Source organism: Heterodontus francisci, chromosome 13, assembly GCF_036365525.1.
Source record: "Heterodontus francisci isolate sHetFra1 chromosome 13, sHetFra1.hap1, whole genome shotgun sequence".
NCBI lineage: Eukaryota > Metazoa > Chordata > Chondrichthyes > Heterodontiformes > Heterodontidae > Heterodontus > Heterodontus francisci.
The window spans coordinates 56,733,962-56,754,317 of record NC_090383.1 but is presented as its reverse complement, the minus strand read 5'-3'; the positions used below and the strand labels follow the sequence as shown (position 1 = coordinate 56,754,317).

The 20,356-nt window shown below is 43.8% G+C and overlaps 1 protein-coding gene across 1 annotated transcript in view; it reads right to left on the bottom strand.

Moving 5' to 3' along the window:
• The window catches only part of fam161a (FAM161 centrosomal protein A), a 111,760-nt gene extending 93,773 nt beyond the window's left edge, over positions 1–17,987 (bottom strand). Inside the window, exons 1-2 of the mRNA XM_068045803.1 lie at positions 17,762–17,987; positions 1,678–1,934 (exon numbers count right to left, since the gene is read on the bottom strand). Coding sequence (XP_067901904.1) covers positions 1,678–1,934; positions 17,762–17,929 — 425 coding nt within the window. The 5' untranslated portion in view covers positions 17,930–17,987. The remainder of the gene's footprint in view (positions 1–1,677; positions 1,935–17,761) is intronic.
• Positions 17,988–20,356: the final 2,369 nt, after the last annotated feature.

The following is a 20,356-nucleotide window of genomic DNA, read 5'->3' as shown; positions in this document are numbered from 1 at the left end:
CAAGCGCATGGGAAAGGCTTCCACTGCTATGTCCAGACTGGCCAAGAGAGTGTGGGAAAATGGCGCACTGCCACGGAACACAAAAGTCCGAGCGTATCAAGCCTGTGTCCTCAGTACCTTGCTCTACGGCAGTGAAGCCTGGACAACGTAGGTCAGCCAAGAGCGACGTCTCAATTCATTCCATCTTCTCTGCCTCCGGAGAATCCTTGGCATCAGGTGGCAGGACCGTATCTCCAACACAGACGTCCTCGAGGCGGCCAACATCCCCAGCATATACACCCTACTGAGCCAGCGGCGCTTGCAAAAGCATTAACAAGTTCCATTAGTAACCAATTGACAATTTTCTGAGCTCTCTGTCGACTTCTTCAAAAGAGATTAAATCAATGCTTGTTTTTTTGCGTGTTCATTTTCCAGCAGTGCGGTGTCAGATGCTCTCTTTTTGCTGCAGTAGCTTTCGGACTCTATGTGGCACTGAACTGCTGCCTGCCGTGTGAGATTCAATGAAACATTGCAGCTTGTCGAAAACAGTATCCCACCATTGGCATGCAGAATTTGGCTTCCAAATTCCTTCACTCGATGTGCTGCACTAACGGTTGTGGCCATTTTTGATTTGCTCATTCTGGCATTTTCATTTGTCTTCAGACCTCTCAAACCTGAATCAGAACCCCTCCCTCATCCACCAGTGAGTTGAGCCTTGTATCAATCACTAAAATGCACAATGTTTGTAATATGCCCAGCAATCAGCGAGCTGAACCTTGTGTCAATCCCTAAAACACACAAAGTTTGCAAAATGGCAGATTTCACAGAGGACATGAGATTTCATGGCCCATGATGCATTTTTCATGACTGTGAATTTGGCAGGGCCCTAGTGATAAGGCCACTATCTGGTCAAATCAGATCTAGTAGTAGACAGTAAAGCAGGTTGCATTCCACATGTGTTCTAGTCCCTGACCCAAGGATTACAGACCAGACAGGTGGCTTTGCATGGGGTTGGGAAACCATCCAGGATCTTGTAGTGATAAGGACACTGAAGATGGGCCTGAGGAAGGAAAGGTGAGAGTTTAAGAGGTTGCTAATGAGAGTTCAAGATTTTTTTTCCACACCTGGAAAAACTGAGAGATAATGGAAGGATTAATAGGAGAACTGCATTGTCAAAGAGATGAGGCAATCATCAGAGGTAGTTCCTATCCAGGAGAAATAAGGAGCTAGCACAGTAATTGGATAGGAAGTCAGCCTGGTTGTCATGATAGATGGAGTAGAAGGTTGAGAGGGCATTGGAAAAAGTGTATGAATGGCAAAAATTGGGACTAGTGTTGGACAGCCAGAAGTAAACTGGGAGGATAAACTACATGTACCTATTTTTGGGTGCAAAAATCAAGGGATCTGCCTCTGTCACACTACTGACAGATACTGCTGTTTAGTTGAAAATAGTACTGAAGTAACATTTTGAGTGCCATCTATATCGTAGTTGCTCCCAGACCTAGGAGTCAATGACACATTTGTCATAAGTTGCTCATATTGTATATGTCTAGTTCAAGGATTTAAATTTTAATGGTGTGCTTATCTTCACCATAAAGAGAACCATACTGCCCTTATATTCTTCTGTATAGTGGCAGATAGCCAGGATCAATCCAATTTGCCTTTGAATATATAATATTTAGGTTTTAATATGCCTACCTGTAATAAACTGAAGATTCATAGGGATCCTCTGAAGCAGCTACCATGCCTCTGACACAGAGTTTACTCGCATACAGTTTCTCTAGTATAGCCATAGTATGCGCATGTGCATTTTTCAGTTCCTCGACTTTCTTATAGTAGTCTTCATCAGACATGCCACATAAATTACTGGGGATTATTGAATCCCCATCATCCATATAATGAATTTGTCTGGGCTGCTCTGTTTCACTGGTATTCGGATCAGAATCATTTTCATTCTAAACACAGACAAAATTGGTTAGCTGTTTGTTATTCACAATGTACACCTGCCATTTCACAAAAATAATATGCTGTTAATGTATTATTGCCAAATAAGTTGGTAAGCACAATTAAAGATACATTAAAAAAGCAAAAAGATGGAACAGAAGGAAACAACACTGGGTTAATATATGAGAAAAGGCAGCATAAAACAAGCTACAAGAATGAATCACAAACATATAGCTTAAAATGTGGTAAATATAAGTTCTATTTTGCAAAAACTGCATCAAAACTCGTTCATGGGATGTCAGCATTGCTGGCAAGGCCAGCATTTACTGCCCAGCCCTGATTCCCCTGAGAAGGCGATGGCGAGGGCCTTTTAGAACTGCTATAATAAAAACAAGAAATGCTGGAATCACTCAGCAGGTCTGGCAGCATCTGTGGAAAGAGAAGCAGAGTTAACGTTTCGGGTCAGTGACCCTTCATCGGAACTGACAAATATTAGAAAAGTCACAGGTTATAATCAAGTGAGGTGGGGGTGGGGCAAGAGATAACAAAGGAGATCTAGATTGGACCAGGCCACATAGCTGACCAAAAGGTCACGGAGCAAAGGCAAACAATATGTTAATGGTGTGTTGAAAGACAAAGCATTAGTACAGATTAGGTGTAAATACACTGAATATTGAACAGCAAGTGCAAACCTGAAAAAAAACAGTGGGTAAGCAAACTGAACAAACAAAGGTGAAATGAAATAAATGTAAAAAAAAGATTGTAAAAAATGTAAAAAAGATTGTTAAAAAAAAAGGAAGAAAAAATAACTAAAAATGAAAGTAAAATGGGGGGCTGTCATGCTCTGAAATTATTGAACTCAATGTTCAGTCCGGCAGGCTGTAGTGTGCCTAATCGGTAAATGAGATGCTGTTCCTCGAGCTTGCGTTGCGTTTAGAACTGCTGCAGTGTTTGGTGAAGGTATTCCCTGATTGCTGTTAGGGAGGGATTTCCAGGATTTTAACCCACCGATGATGAAAGAACGGTGATATATTTCGAAGTCAGGATGGTGTGTGACTTGGAGGGGACCTTGGAGGTGGTGGTGTTCCCATGCATCTGCTGCCCTTATCCTGCTAGCCGGTGGAGGTCGCGGATTTGGGATGTGCCATTGAAGAAGCCTTGGCGAGCTTCGGCAATGCATCTTGTAAATGGTCCACACTGCTGCCACTGTGCGCTGGTGGTGGAGGGAGTGGATGTTTAAGGTGGGGGATGGGGTGCCAATCAAGCAGGCTGCTTTGTCTTGGATGCTGTTGAGCTTCTTGAGCATTGTGGGAGCTGCACTCATACAGGCAAGTGGACTGTATTCCATCACACTCCTGACTTGTGCCCTGTAGATGGTAGAAAGACTTGGGGAGTCAGGAAGTGACAGTCACTTGCCACAGAATACTTAGCCTCTGATCTCTTGTAGCCACAATATTTATGCAGCAGTTCCAGTTAAGTTTCTGGTTAATGGTGATCCCCAGGAATGGTGGGGGAATCAGTGATGGTATTGCCATTGAATGTTAAAATGAGGTGGCTAGACCCTCTGCACTGCCTGCCACTTGTATGGCATGTATGTTATGTGCCAAATATGTTACTTGCCACTTATCAGCTCAAGCATGAATGTTATCAGGTCTTGCTGTATTTAGGCACAGACTAGTTCATTACCTGAAGAGTTGCAAATGCTGTGCAATCATCAGCAAATATTCCCACTCCTGTCCTTATGATACAGGGAAGGTCATGGATGAAGCAGCTGAAGATGGTTGGGCCTAGGACACTGGCTTGAGGAACTCCTGCAGCTATGTCCTGGGGTGGAGATGATTGGCTTCCACCAACTACAACCATCTTCCTTTGTGCTAGGTATGATTCCAGCTATGCTAGGTAAGACTCCAGCCAGTGAAGAGTTTTCCTCCCAATTCCCATTGACTTCAATTTTACTAGGGCTCCTTCATGCAACACTTGATCAAAAGCTGCCTTGATGTCAAAGGCAGTCATTCTCGCCTCACCTCTGGAATTCAGCTCTTTTGCCCATGGTTGGACCAAATCTGTAATGAGATCTGGAGCCAAGTGGTCCTGGCAGAATCTGAGCTGAGCATCAGTGAGCAGGTCATTGGTGAGTAAGTGCCACTTGATAGCACAGTCGACAACACCATCCATCACTTTGCTGATGATTGAGAGTAGACTGATGGGGCCATAATTGCCTGGATTGGATTTTTCCTGCTTTTTGTGAACATGACATACCTGGGCAATTTTCCATTTTGTCAGGTAGATGCTGGTGTTTCAGGTTGTACTGGAACAGATTGTCTAGGGGTGCAGCAGTTTTGGAACACAGGTTTACAACACTACAGCCGGGACGTTGTTGGGGTCCATAGCCTTTGCTGTATCCAGTGCGCACAGCTGCTTCTTGTTATCACATAGAGTGAACCGAATTGGCTGAAAACTAGCATCTGTGATGGTGTGGACCTCAGGAAGAGGCAGAGATGGATCATTTACTCGGCATTTCTGATTGAAGATGGTTACAAATAGGTCAGCCTACCCATTTTCAGTCATGTGCTGGGCTCTGCCATAATTGAGGATGGGGAAGTTCATGGAGCCTCCTTCTCCCATTAATTGTTTAATTGCCCAACATCACTCACCACTGGATGTCACAGGACTTCAGAGCTTTGATCTGATCCATTGGTTTTGGGATTGCTTAGATCTGTCCATTGCATGTTGCATCCATTGTTTAGCATGCATGTGGTCCTGTACTGTAGCTTCACCAGGCTGGCACCATAATTTTAGGTACACCTGGTACTTCTCTTAGCATGCTCTCCTATACTTCTCATTTGAAGCAGGGTTGATCCCCTGGCTTGATGGTAATGGTAGAGTGAGATATATATATATATATATATATATATATATTATATATATATATATATATATATATAGGGCCATGAGATTACAGATTGTGGTGGGATACAATTCTGCAGCTGCTGATGGCCAACAGCACCTCATGGATGCCCAGTTTTGAGCTGCTAGATCTGTTATGAATTTATTCCATTTAGCATGGTGGTAGTGTCACAAAAAAAACAATGGAGGATATCCTCAGTGTGGAGACGGGACTTCGTCTTGTTTGGTCACTCCAACCAATACTGTCATAAACAGATGGATCCGTCACAGGTAGACTGCTGAGGATGAGTTCAAATAGGTTTTTCCCTTGTGTTAGTTCCCTCACTACTTTTCGCTGACCCAGTCTGACAGCTATGTCCTTGAGGACTCGGCCAATAGTGGGGTTACTGAGCCACTCTTGGTGATGGACGTTGAAGTCCCCCATCTAGAGTACATTCTGTGCCCTTGCTACCCTCAGTGCTTCTTCCAATTGGTGTTCAACATGGAGGGGTACTGATTCTTCAGCTGTGGGAGGGCAGTAGGTGGTAATCAGCAGGACATTTTCTTGCCATGAGACTTCGTAGTGTCCAGAGTCAATGTTGATGACTCCAAGGGCCACTCCCTCCCGACTGTATGCTACTGTGTTGCCATCGGCGGTGGGTTTGGCCTGCTGGTGGAACAGGACATACTCAAAGGATGTGATGGAGAAGTCTGGTACGTTGGATGAAAGGTATGATTTTGTGAATCCGACTATATCAGACTGTTGCTTGACTAGGCTGTGGGACAGCTCTCCCCATTTTGGCACATGCCCCAGCCGTTAGTGAGGAGGACTTTGCAGGCTTGACTGTGCTGGGTGCGCTTTTGTCGTGTTCAGTGCCTAGCCTGATGCTGGGTGGTCAGTTTTATTATTAGACTTTTTTGTAGTGGTTTGATACAACTGAGCGACTTGCTAGGCCATTTCAGAGGACAGCTGGGGTCAACCACGTGGTTGAGGGTCTGGAGACCCATATAGAACAGACTGGTAAGGACCACAGATTTCCTTTCCTAAAGGACATTAGTGAACCGGATGGGATTTTCCAGCAATCTAGTAGTTTCATGGTCACCATTACTGATGCACTTTCTACGTAGCGTCCTCATTGTCCGTGGGTTGCTAATCATGGCTTATGCCATGATATTACTATGGGGCAAGGAAAAGGAGGCAGTCCCCAGAACTACCTCGGCCATGTAGGAACTAAGGCGTTAACCTCTGTGTTACGACCAGGTGAGAAAGATGTCTAGGGGTCCCTCTCAGCCTTCACCTGGTCTTACCGTAACAGGATTTAATTTTAAACACACCGTGTTTCTAAATCCTCCTTGGTGAATCCTTGTTCACCGCTTTCCAATTATAAGGCAAAGAAACCAGCCCAAACAGGCTTTCTTAAGTTTAAAGAAGAAAAGTTGAAATTTATTAAACTTAACCTCTAATTCAGTTGACGTCTACGGATACACGACACAACCACGCTAGCATGCATACGTGATACACACATGCAAATAGAGACAGAAAAAAGCAGAAGAAAGAACGTGGAAAAAGTTTGAGGCAATATCTGAAGAGTTTTTGTTACGGGTCCTCGAGCTCACTGTAGAGTCCTTGCTTGTAGGTAGATCTTGCTTTTTGTTGGGACCCAGTACTCTTCTTTAACCTTGTTCGCTGTAGCAGACTTTTCTCTCTTGGGGTTCATGTTTCTTCTGTGGATTCAGAGGCTTGTGAGAAAGAGATGGGAGCAGGCAGACAGGAGAGATCTTCTCAGTCCAGGAGCATTCTGCTTTCTGCCCAAACTGCTAGTACAAATTCAAAAAACTCAGGTTTCCCAGCAGTTTTGTTTCTGTATTCGGCCATCTTAGCAGTCAACCTGGAATGCAAGCTCCCCCACCTTCAACGTCTGGTGATTAAAAATCCATTGTGGGTTAAATGTGTCAGGGAATGGCTGCTTTTTCCTTCCAAACACTGCTGTTAATATGAAAATGTCTTTTCCTGCCATGACTGATCTGTTTAACAAATCCTTTCTTCACTCCAGTAACAGTTTAAAATCAATGTTCATGACAAAATTAATGTGTCTCATTCTTGGCAGATGGGGGCCTGGTATGGCACTCTGCCATGTTTTATCTGTTGGATGAATCAATGTAAATTATGGCCTGATTAAAACATAGCGTCTCATGTGAGGTTGTAAGTAGAATAATTTTAAGTGATGTTGTGATTATGCTCGGGATTAGTTATACTTTGTATATGATTCCAGAGATGGGGCGCATGTCTTATGAAGAGAGATTGAGCAGTTTGGGCCTTTACTCTCTGGGGTTTAGAAGAATGAGAGGATATCTAATTGAGGTATACAAGATGATTAAGGGGAGTGACAAAGTAGACATAGAGAGGATGTTTCCTCTTGTGGGGCAATCTAGAACGAGAGATCATAGTTTTAGGATAAGGGGTAGCAGATTTAAAACAGAGATGAGGAGAAATTACTTCTCTCAAAGGGTCGTGAATCTGTGGAATTCACCACCCCAGAGTGCGGTGGATGCCAGGACACTGGGTAAATTTAAGGAGGAGATAGACAGATTTTTAATTAGAAATGGGTTGAAGGGTTATGGAGAACGGGCAGGAAAGTGGAGTTGAGGCCAAGATGAGATCAGCCATGAAGGTATTGAATGGCGGAGCAGGCTCAAGGGGCTCGAGGGAAATGAATTGCTCCTAACTCTTATGTTCTTATGTATCAATGTATTAGATTAAAACTAAATTATAGATTTTGTGTTTAGAATCAAAATGTTAAAGGTGAAATGTACATTTGTATACTCTAGTGGGGAGACGGTGTTTACTGTCCCGACAATAGCAGAAATAACTTTGCTATGAGACTGGATGTCTTGATAACTGCCCATTCTGCATTTCAATTAAGACAGACTCAGTGACAATAAGGGATAGATTTGTAGGCCCCACAAAGATGATAATGTAAATAAAGATATTCAGAGACCATTCAAGGCTGGAATGTTGATGTGGACAAAGAACATTCCCCATTGTTTTTATTAAAGAACATTCCCCATTGTGTGACAATTACTTGGGCCATCAAGCTGTCTGCAGAGACAATGTACAGAGGGTAGGGTCGTTTCTGGAGTAATCTGTAACAAACAATGTATAAAAGGTGAGGTCATACCTGACCAATCAAAAGGGTAAAGGTGGACTGTAACTTAATATGGAAGGAAAGAACCATAAATGGCAGGTGCTGGGACAACTCAGGGTGCACTGATTCATGAAGAAACATCCCAAGGCTCTTCACAAGAGCATTATAAAACAAAGTATGACACCGAGCCACATAAGGAGATATTAGGTCAGATGACCAAAAGCTTGGTCAAAGAGGTAGGTTTTAAGAAGTCTCTTAAAGGAGGAAAGTGAGGTAGAGAGATGGAGAGAATGTAGGGAGAGTATTCCAGAACTTAGAGCATAGGCAACTGAAGGCGCGGCCACCAATGGTACAGCGAATAAAATTGGGGATGCTCAAGAGGCCAGAATTAGAACAGTTTAGATAACTCATTGGGTTGTGTGGCTGGAGTAGATTACAGGGATAGGGAGGGCGTGGCCATGAAGGGATTTGAAAGCAAGGATGAGCATTTTAAAATCAAGACATTGCTTGACCAGCAGCCAATGTAGGTCAGCGAAATAGGGGTGATAAGTGAACAGGACTTGGTGCGAGTAAAGACATGGGCAGCAGAGTTTTGGATGATCTCAAGTTTACAGAGGGTAGAACGTGGCAGACCAGCCTGGAGTGCATTGGAATAGTCAAGTCTAGTGGTAACAAAGGCAAGAATGAGGGTTTCAGCAACAGATGATCTAAGACAGGGATAAAGTTGGGCGATGTTACAGAGGTGGAAATAAGCAGTCTTAGTGATGGCATGAATATGAGGTCTGAAGTTCATCTCTGGGTCAAATGTGACACTAAGGTTGCAAACAGACTGGCTTAATCTCAGATTGTTGCCAGGGAGAGGGATGGAATCAGTTGCGAGGGAATACGAGTTTAGAGCCGGGACCGAAAACGATGACTTCAGTCTTCCCAGTATTTAATTGGAGGAAATTTCTGCTCATCCAGTACTGGATGTCAGATAAGCAGTCTGATAGTTCAGCAACAGTAGACGATTCAAGAGAGGTGGTGGTGAGGCAGAGCTGGGTGTCGTCAGCATACATGTGAAAACTAACACTGTTCTTTCGGATGATGTCACCAAGGGGCAGCATGTAGATAAGAAATAGGAGGGAGCCAAGGATAGATCCTTGGAGCACATCAGATGTAATAGTGCGGGAGCAGGAAGAGAAGCCATTGCAAGTGATTCTCTGGCTCCAATTAGACAGATAAGAATGGAATCAGGTTAGAGCAGTCCCACCTAGCTGGACGACAGTGGAGAGGCGTTGGAGAAGGAAGGTGTGGTCAACCATGTCAAAGGCTGCAGACAGGTCAAGAAGGGAAAGCTTACCTTTGTCAATGATCAACAGTTTAGTGGGAACAAGATCGAGGGAGCAGGAGGTGGGTCTCATGAATAAAATGAGCTCAAACAGGGCATGAAGGAAGATAGGAGAGAAACAAGAGTAAGAGTTCAGGGCTAGGGCAGGGAGGAGCATTAGTGGAAGTTTGGCCAGGTGGGCTAGTGGAAAGATGGGACGCAGCTGATCGGATGGTCTTGATCTTAGTGACAAAGAAGTCCATGAGCTTTTTGCACTTATTGTTGGAGGTAAAGATGGAGCAGACAGGGGAGAGGAATTTAAGAAGATAGTTTACAGCAGAGAAAAGAAGCCAGGTTACAAGGATAGATTGGAGAAGTTGGGGTTGTTCTCCTTAGAGGAGAAGGTTAAGTGGAGATTTGTTAAAGGTGTTCAAAATCATGAGGAGTCTAAACAGAGCAGATAGAAACTGTTCCCTTTGGTGGTGGGGTCGAGAAACAGAGGACAGAGATTTAAGGTGGGTGACAAAAAAACCAAAGGCAACATAAGAAAACATTTTTACACAGCCAGTGGTTAGAATCTGGAATGCACTGCCCGAGAGGGTGGTGGGAATAGATTCAATTGTGGCTTTCAAAAGGGATTTGGTTAAGCATCTGAACATAAAAAATCTGCAGGGTTACGGGGAAAGGGACGAGCTGAACTGCTCTTGCAGAGAGCTGGCACAGACTCGATGGGCTGAATGGCTTACTTCTGTGTTGTAACCATTCCATGATACTATGATTTGAACTTTTCTATTTCCATATGAACAGCTTTAGAGGAGGATCATAAGTCATCAACAGGATTTATCCTCTTGAGTGCACCTGCTGTTGACCGATATCCAATAGCCACGAGCAGTCCACACCATCTGCTCTTCCAGCAGAAAGCTGAAAGAACAGAAACCAGATGATAGTGCATTACAAAGCAAAACATATAATTAACAGGTGGCAAGTGCTGCACTAGATTCTCATTTTCTGTAACCTGATCTAAATCCCAGTCCAGACAACTATTTAAAAACTTACTGGCAAAGTTTTATTGGTTCCCAAAAAATCCAAAATATGGTCCATTCCATATATTTGGAATACTTCAAGTCAAGAGAAGTGGTAAGGCGATATATCCTGTCTCGTCAAATACTCTTCCATGCCAATTCAGAGCGACAACGACAGTAACTATGAAGTTGTTCATGGTATAGACTTCCCCACCTTCTAGAGTTAAAGAGAAGGTTGAAATCAGAAACCCACCATTGCATTACACAATTAACTCATGCAGTATATTATATTGATGGAAGGTCATTGACTTGAAACTTTAACTCTGTTCCTCTCTCCACAGATGCTGCCAGACCTGCTGAGTATTTTTTCGCATTTTTTGTTTTTATTTCAGATTTCTAACATTTGTAGTAAATTTGCTTTTATACTATTACTAGTATTGCACCTGAGGCAAACTGATATCATTTACACAATTGGAGTTATTTTTCCAAGATTTGTGTCATCTGCAAACTTTGAAAACATTCCCTCGATACCCAAGTCCATTAAGAACCAGATATTCTTAAAATGTGAGCAGGAATGTGATTTGTGAGGTGAGAATGACTGCCCTTGACATCAAGGCAGCATTTGACCGAGTATGGCATCAAGGAGCTCTAGCAAAACTGAAGTCAATGGGAATCGGGGGAAAACTCTCTGCCTCTTGGAATCATACCTAGTGCAAAAAGGAAGATGGTTGTGGTTGTCTGAGGTCATCTCAGCTCCAGGACATCCCTGCAGGAGTTCCTCAGGGTAGTGTCCTAGGCCCAACCATCTTCAGCTGCTTCATCAATGACCTTCCTTCAATCATAAGGTCAGAAGTGGGGATGTTCGCTGATGATTGCACAATGTTCAGCACAATTCGCGACTCCTCAGATACTGAAGCAGTCCATGTAGAAATGCAGCAAGATCTGGCCAATATCCAGGCTTGGGCTGATAAGTGGCAAGTAACATTCGTGCCACACAAGTGCCAGGCAACGACCATCGCCAACAAGAGAGAATTTAACCGTCTCCCCTTGACATTCAATGGCATTACCATCGCTGAATCCCCCACTATCAACATCCTAGGGGCTACCATTGACCATAAACTGAACTGGAGTAGCCATATAAATACTGTGGCTACAAGAACAGGTCAGAAGCTAGGAATTCTGCGGCGAGTAACTCACCTCCTGACTCCCCAAAGCCTGTCCACCATCTGCAAGGCACAAGTCAGGAGTGTGATGGAATACCCTCCACTCACCTGGATGGGTGCAGCTCCAACAACACTCAAGAAGCTCAACATCATCCAGGACAAAGCAGCTCGCTTAATTGGCACCCTATCCACAAACATTCACTCCCTCCACCACCGACGCACAGTGGCCGCAGTGTGTACCATCTACAAGATGCACTGTAGCAACGCACCAAGGCTCCTTAGACAGAACCTTCCAAACCCGCGACCTCTACTAACAAGAAGGACAAGGGCAGCAAATGCATGGGAAAACCACCACCTGCAAGTTCCCCTCCAAGTCGCACACCATCCTGACTTGGAACTATAGCACCGTTCCTTCACTGTCGCTGGGTCAAAATCTGGAACTCCCTACCTAACAGCACTGTGGATGTACCTACCTCACATGGACTGCAGTGGTTCAAGAAGACAGCTCACCACCACCTTCTCAAGGGCAATTAGGGATGGGCAATAAATGCAGTATCCTAGCCAGTGATGCCCACAACCCATGAATGAATAAAACAAAAATAAGCTTTACAAACCTAGTCTGTGGTTTGACAGCAGCCAATTTATCCAGGGGAATGAGTGGAATAGTTGATCTCTTACAGCAGTATCATTTTTTTTCTCTTTAAGAGCACATTGCACCAAATAAAAGCAAACAGCATAGCACTGGGATCAAATAAATTATGCTTTGGGGAATTGACCCTTGAATTAATTTCTGAACTGCACCTACTGGAATGCTTGAACTGAAAGTAGCAATATTGTAAAGTATGGAAAAAAATGAAGTATTTATTTGTAGAAACAGCTCGTAAAATATCGATTCATATTTCCATTGTTTTGGCTTCTATTCGCACAACCATTTCTCCTAGCAGAGCCTATTAAAAAAGTGGGAAATCCTGACTGAGAATTGGATAATACAACGATAAAAAAACAACCATGTGGTAACCGGAGTAAATGTACAGGATTTATAATCAAAATTAAATTTAGATAATTCAACCACATGCTATATGTTGTGAAATGAATAGGAGTAACTCACTAAGAAAAACTACAAACCATTTTTCATTCTCTCCTTCTCAAACACGATTTCTATTATTAGTTAAAGCCACACTAAGAAGATTAACAAATTCTGTCTGAACAATAACAATTGGTAGCAGCTGTCGTCTGCGTTTCTCAATGTGAAACTCTACTGCCCATGTCCTAACTTGCAGCATGTTATGTTCACCTATCGTGCTCTCCAACCTACATTGACTTCCGATCAACCAACGCTTTGATTTTAAAATTCTCATCCTCATGTTAAAATCTTCTCTGGCCTCACCTCCCTCCTCATCACCCCCTTTATCTTTGTAACCTTCTCCAGCCCTATGACCAACATACCCTGTAATTATTTTGTAGAGGTGGCTGATTCTTTTAAGTGAGCAGACCCTTTAAATGTACTTACACAGACCCTTTAAATGTACTTACACACTCACACGCGGTAACTTAAAGGGCTGACCTGTGTGCAGTTTCGCAGGAACTTTCGGGTTACTGCGTGACTGCACAGCTTCGAGGGAACATTGCCTACAACCCTCTGAGAACTCTATGGTTTTCTAATTCTGTCCTCTTGTGCATCCTTCACTTCTTTCACACCACCATTGGTGGTCATGCCTTCAGCCATTTAGGCCCCAAGCTTCTCTCTCCTTCAATAAGCTCCTTCAAATCCCTCTCCTTTGGTCACCTGCCTGAATCTCCTTGTTCATTGATTCAGTGCTAATTTTTTGTCTCACCATGCTTCTGTGAAACATCTGGAAATGTTTTACCATGGTGGATGTGCTATATAAATGCAAGTTCATATAATCATAGAATAATATCATAGAAGGAGGCCATTCAGCCCATCATGCTTGTGCCAGCCCTCTGAAAGAGCTATCCAATTAGTTCCAGTCCCCTGCTTTTTCCCCATAGCCCTGCAAATACTTTCTTTTCAATTCTACATTTAATTCCCTTTTGAAAGTCACTACTGTATCTGCGCCACCATCCTTTCAGGCAATACATTCCAGATCATAACAACTTGCTGAGTTAAAATTTTCTCCTCATTTCCCCCCGGCTTTTTTTTTTGGCAATTATCTTAATCTGTGTCCTCTAGTCACTGACCCTCCTGTCAGCGGAAACAGTTCATCCTTATCTATTCCATCAAAACCCCTCATAATTTTGAACACCTCTGTTAAATCTCCACTTAACCTTCTTTGCTCTAAAGGAAAACAATCCCAACTTCTCTAGCCTCTCCACATAACTGAATTCCCTCATCCCTGGTAAATGTTCTCTGCATCCTCTCCTAGGCCTCGACATCTTTCCTAAAGTGTAAAGTAAAAAGTAAAGAATGACATAGAATATACAGCACAGAAACAGGCCATATCACCCAACTAGTCAATGATAGTGTTTATGCTCCACACAAGCCTCCTCCACTCTACTTGATTGAACCCTGTCAACATAACCTTCTATTCCTTTCTCCCTCGTGTATGTATCTAGCTTTTCCTTAAATGCATCTGTGTTATTCACCTCAACCACTACAGGTGGTAGCAAGTTCCACATTCTAACCACTCTCTTAGAAAATAAGTTTCTCCTGAATTCAGATTTATTAGTGACTATCTTATATTTATGCGTTCTAGTTTTGGACTCCCCAGAAGCAGAAACATTTTCCTGTTATAACATTTCAGTTCTTGGATCTTGTAAATTGGACACAATCCTCTATCTGAGCTCTAGCCAGTGAGTTATAAAGGTTTATAAGATTTATAAAGTTGTTGTTGCATGACTATTCAATAACAATTTATCATATATGATAGTTAACTAGTTTCTTGATAATGAGTTTAAAATAGGAGAAATCATACCGTTAGAATACATTTTAAAAGTCACTTGGAGACAATTTTGATTATTTCCAACATTATTTTGCTTCACTCAATTTTTGAACCACTTTTATTTAGAGTACTAATGTCAGGGCTACTAAAGCTGAATCTTTAAGGAAGTGATCTTTCAGCAGCAGTTGTGTATGAATACTGACACAATGGCTACGTTTCTACTCATGTCACTTCATTGCCATCAATGCTTAAACAAAAATATTCCAAAAAATGGAATGATTGAACTAAAACCCATACACATGAATGGGAACTGCGGATGATTTTACCCACTCCTTAACCCACAGTAACTGAACCCAACTGTCCTGGCTTAAATCCTCAATCTTCTCAGAGGATAATACACCGAACTAAGCAAACAGGAATTTATCTGGCAGTCATCTAATCAAAGGCTTAAATGACACAATTAATCATTTCACAACCAAGCACTTTTTTATTATTCTTTTCACGGGATGTGGGCATCACTGGCTAGGACAGCATTTATTGCACATCCCTAATTGCCCTTGAGAAAGTGGTGGTGAGCCGCCTTCTTGACCTGCTGCAGTCCATGTGCTGTAGGTACACCCACAGTGGTGTTCGGAAGGGAGTTCCAGGATTTTGATCTAGCGACAGTGAGGAAAGACGATATAGTTCCAAGTCAGGATGGTGTGTGGCTCAGAGAGGAACTTGCAAGTGATGGTGTCCCAGTGATGTCCTGGGACTAAGATGATTGACCTCCAACAAATCACAACCAACTTCCTTTGTGCGAGGTATGATTCCAACCAGTGGAGAAATTTCCTCTTTATTCCCATTGACGCCAGATTTGCTCGGGCTCCTTGATGTCACACTTAGTCAAATGCTGGCTTGATGACAAGGACAATCACTTTCACCTCACCTCTGAAGTTCAGCTCTTTTATCCATTTTTGGACCAAGGCTGTAAAGAAGTCAGGAGCCGAGTGGTCCTGGCAGAACCCAAACTGAGCATCAGTAAGCAGGTTATTGCTGAGTAAATGCTGCTTGTAGCACTGTCGACGACACCTTCCATCACTTTGCTGATGATCGAGAGTAGACTGATGGGGCAGTAATTGACCGGGTTGGATTTGTCCTGATTTTTGTGTACAGGACATGCCTGGACAATTTTCCACATGGTCGGGTAGATGCCACTAGTGTTGTAGCTGCACTGCAACAGCTTGGCTAGTGGCACGGCCAATTCTGGAGCACAAGTCCTCAGTACTATTGCTGGAATATTGTCAGGGCCCGTAGCCTTTGCGGTATCCAGTGCCTTCAGCTGTTTCTTGATATCATGTGAAGTGAACCGGATTGGCTGAAGACTGGCATCTGTGATTATGGGGACCTCAGGAGGAGGCTGAGATGAATCATCCACTCAGCACTTCTGGTTGAAAATGGTTGCAAATACTTCAGCCTTTTCTTTTGCACTGATGTGCTGGGCTCCCCCATTGTTGAGGATGGTGTTATTTGTGGAGCCTTCTCCTCCTGTTAGGTGTTTAATTGTCCACCACGATTCACGACTAGATGTGGCAGGCCTGCAGAGCTTAGATCTAATCTGTTGGTTGTGGGATTGCTTAGCTCTGTCTATTGCATGATGCTTCTACCTGTACTCCTGCATTGTAGCTTCACAGGTTGACAGCTCATTTTAGGAATGCCTGGTGCTGTTCCTGGCATGCCCTCCTGCACTCTTCACTGAACCAGGTTGATCCCCCAGCTTGATGGTAATGGTAGAGTGGGGGATATGCTGGGCCATGAGATTATAGATTGTGGTTGAATACAGTTCTACTGCTGCTGAATGACCCACAGCGCCTCACGGATGCCCAGTTTTGAGTTGCTAGATCTACTCGAAATCTATCTCATTTAACACAGTGGTAGTGCCACACAGCATGATGATGAGTACCCTCAATGTGAAGACGGGACTTCATCTCCACAAGGACTGTGCGGTGGTCATTCCTACCAATACTGTCATGGATAGATGCAGCTGCAACAAGTAGATTGGTGAGGGCGAGGTCAAGTAGGTTTTTCCCTCTTCTTAGCTGCCGGCCCAGTCTCACAGCTATATACTTTGGGACTTGCTTGGTCGGTAGTGGTGCTACCGAGCCGCTCTTGGTGATGGACATTGAAGTACCCCAAAGTATATTCTGTGCCTTTGGCAACCTCAGTGTTTTTCCCAAGTGGTGTTCAACATGGAGGAGTATGGTTTCATCAGCAGAGGGGGGGCAGTAGGTGGTAATCAGCAGGAGGTTTCCATGCCCATGTTTGACATGACGCCATGAGACATCGTGGGCTCCAGAGGCAATGTTGAGGATTCCCAGGGCAACTCCCTCCTGACCACTGTGCTGCCACCTGTGATGAGTCAGATCTGTCAGTGGTGATGGTGGTGTCTGTGACAGTGTCTGTAAGGTATGATTCTGTGAGTATGACTGTGTCAGGCTGTTGCTTGACTAGTCTGTGGGACAGCTCTCCCAATTTAGTAAGGAGGACTTTGCAGGGTTGACAGGACTGGGTCGCTTCCGGTGCCTAGGTTGATGTCGGGTAGTCTGTTCAGTTTCATTCATTTTAGACTTGTCTCTAGCCATTTGGTAGTTTTTATTTATTATTCACTCTATTTATTAATTGAATTTAAATTCCACCAGCTGCCATGGTGAGATTTGAACCCGTGCCCCCATTGCCAGAGCATTAGCCGGGGCCTCTGGATTGCTAGTCCAGTGACATTACCACTAGGCCACTGCCTCCCATGATCTCAGGGAAGCCTTAAGATCACTCACTGGCATTTGTTTGTAAAGTATATATCTGCCTCTTTTTTGGGTTATCGTTTGTGCTGATGCAGTACTCAGCGTCCTTGACGTGTGAGTAGAATTACATGGAACAAATCTGCAAGAAATGCCACATTCAATGAACACGCATCATTGTGAAAATTTCTAGCTACATTCTTGATCAAAACGTCACCATTACGGATACAAATTACGTTTGATTACTGCCAACTGAAGTCAGAATAAGCATTGAAATTCCATAAGACCCAACTGTCAGGATTTTAAAAAATGCAAAGATGGAGTGCTAACTCTTCCTTTGAAAGGAAGGTGGATTAAAACAAATATTTTTGTCGACGGGACACAGCCAAGCCAGACATTTAGATAAAACTTTTCCAAACCAACTCTGCCGTTCGCATACGTTGCTTTAAAATTTAAAACTTACTTGAACAATTTTCATTCTTAAAAGTAAATGGATTTCTAACACTACCACAAATACTGATACTTGGCAATGCTGCTGTCGAGCTCAAGCTCCAAGCATCCGTTGTCATTGACAACGCAGCCGCCCTGCGTCGTTACTACAACACAGGCGTTTCGGACCAGCCCCGCCCCCAGTTTACCTCCTCATCAGTGCTGCTATCAGGTAGCTGGTGGCGGCCGGTCATTACGAGAGCTTGGGCCTCCTCTCTCTCGTACAGAGTAATGGGTATTCTGGTCTTTGGGTTAACAGGGGTTTTGATACAGGAGGTGAGGAGGATCGAGTTTTTATGCGGACAGGACGTCTGCATCCCGGCTGTGCCGTTAAACCGCCACCACGAGTCTGAATAACGGTTGCGGGACGGGAATAAATACTACGGATCGCTCCCAGGGCCAAGACCGTAGTCTTTAAAGCGCGATTTTTCGAACGCTGCCTATTTTCCATTCCTCTACAGAAAAAAAGGCAGAAAAGACGTTGGCTTGGAATTTGCAATTGTAACGACGACGAAACTGTCCGTGTCGCCGTTATTACCCGTGAAACTGACAGCAACTTCTGGCGAGGGCAAGTTGCTGTCAGGTATAGTTGCTCCTCCATAGCCTTCGCAAGCAATCAGCGCAGAATCACGTCATCTAAATTCTGCTGCTTTTGTTCCAACTCGCACTAAGTTCCGTTTACCCATCGTTCCTGCTCTCTCTGACCGACATAGGCTCCCAGCTAAGCAACACTTCAATTTTAAAATTCTCATTCTTTTTTTCAAATTCCTCCATGATCTCACCTGTCTCTAGCTCTGTAATCTCCTCCAGTTTACTGAAATATCTGTGCTCCTCTGATTCTGACCTGTTGAGCATCCTCATTTAATCACGCCATCACTGGCAGCCATACTTAAGGTCTGAAATTCCCTTTCCAGACCTCGCTGCCTCTCTTTACTCCTTTAAGACGCTCCTTAAAATCTACCACTTTGATTAGGCTTTTAGTCATCGGCCCTAATATCTTATTATGTGGCTCAGTGTCAAATTTTGTTTGATAATGCTCCTTGGAAGCCGTTTGGAACATTTTACTACATTAAAGGCACTATATAAATATAAGTAATGACCAACATTTGGTTACTTGCTGGTAAATCAATACTCAATCAAAAATTCAACAAAAAGACATTGGAGCTTCATTGCAAACAAACAATCTGTCTAAAAAAAGTGAAGTGAAATTGACACAAGCAGGAGTTTTTCCTTTACCCGTACAGATCTGGAATCCTAATTCAAATTGACACCCAAACAACAAGTTTGGCAAGTGTCACTTTACAATGTTATGGTCAAAGTGAGATGGGGTCATACAAATTAGGAGCAGAAGTAGGCCATTCGGCCCCTCCAGCCTGCTCCATCATTCAATAAGATCTGTTTGTGTTTCGAATTCCACACTCCCATCTACCCCCGATAACCCTTGATTCCCTTGCCTAACAAGAATCTATCTACCTCTGCTTTAAAAATATTCAATGACCCCTCCCCCCCCCCACTACCTTCTGAGGCAGAGTTCCAAAGTCGCACAACTCTCTGAGAGAAAAAAACATTCTCCTTATCTCTGTCCTAAAAGGGCGACACCCGATTTTAAAACAGTGCCCCCTCGTTCTGGACTCATCCACAAGAGGAAACATTCTTTCCACATCCACCTTGTCAAGACCATTCAGGATCTTATAAACTTCAATCAAGTCTCCCCTCACTCTTCTAAACTCCAGTGAAAACAAGCCCAGTCTGTCCAACCTTTCCTCATAAGACAATCTGCTCATTCCAGGTTCTTTTCTTTTGGGCCTCCTAATCTCGAGAGACAATGGATACGCGCCTGGAGGTGGTCAGTGGTTTGTGAAGCAGCGCCTGGAGTGGCTATAAAGGCCAATTCTGGAGTGACAGGCTCTTCCACAGGTGCTGCAGAGAAATTTGTTTGTCGGGGCTGTTGCACAGTTGGCTCTCCCCTTGCACCTCTGTCTTTTTTCCTGCCAACTACTAAGTCTCTTCGACTCGCCACAATTTAGCCCTGTCTTTATGGCTGCCCGCCAGCTCTGGCGAATGCTGGCAACTGACTCCCACGACTTGTGATCAATGTCACACGATTTCATGTCGCGTTTGCAGACGTCTTTATAGCGGAGACATGGACGGCCGGTGGGTCTGATACCAGTGGCGAGCTCGCTGTACAATGTGTCTTTGGGGATCCTGCCATCTTCCATGCGGCTCACATGGCCAAGCCATCTCAAGCGCTGCTGACTCAGTAGTGTGTATAAGCTGGGGGTGTTGGCCGCTTCAAGGACTTCTGTGTTGGAGATGTAGTCCTGCCACCTGATGCCAAGTATTCTCCGAAGGCAGCGAAGATGGAATGAATTGAGACGTCGCTCTTGGCTGGCATACGTTGTCCAGGCCTCGCTGCCGTAGAGCAAGGTACTGAGGACACAGGCCTGATACACTCGGACTTATGTCCATTCCAGGTATCAATCTAGTAAACCTACTCTGAACCGTCTCCAATGCATTTACATCCTTAAATAGGGAGACCAAAACCGCACACAGTATTCGAGATGTGGTCTCACCAATGCCCTGTATAACTAAAGCATAACATCCCTACTTTTATTTTCAATTCCTCTCGTAATAAAGGATAGCATTTCATTAGCCTTCTTTATTACCTGCTGTACCTGCATACTAACTTTTTGTGACTCATGCACTAGAACACCAAGATCCCTCTGCACCTTGGAATTCTGCAG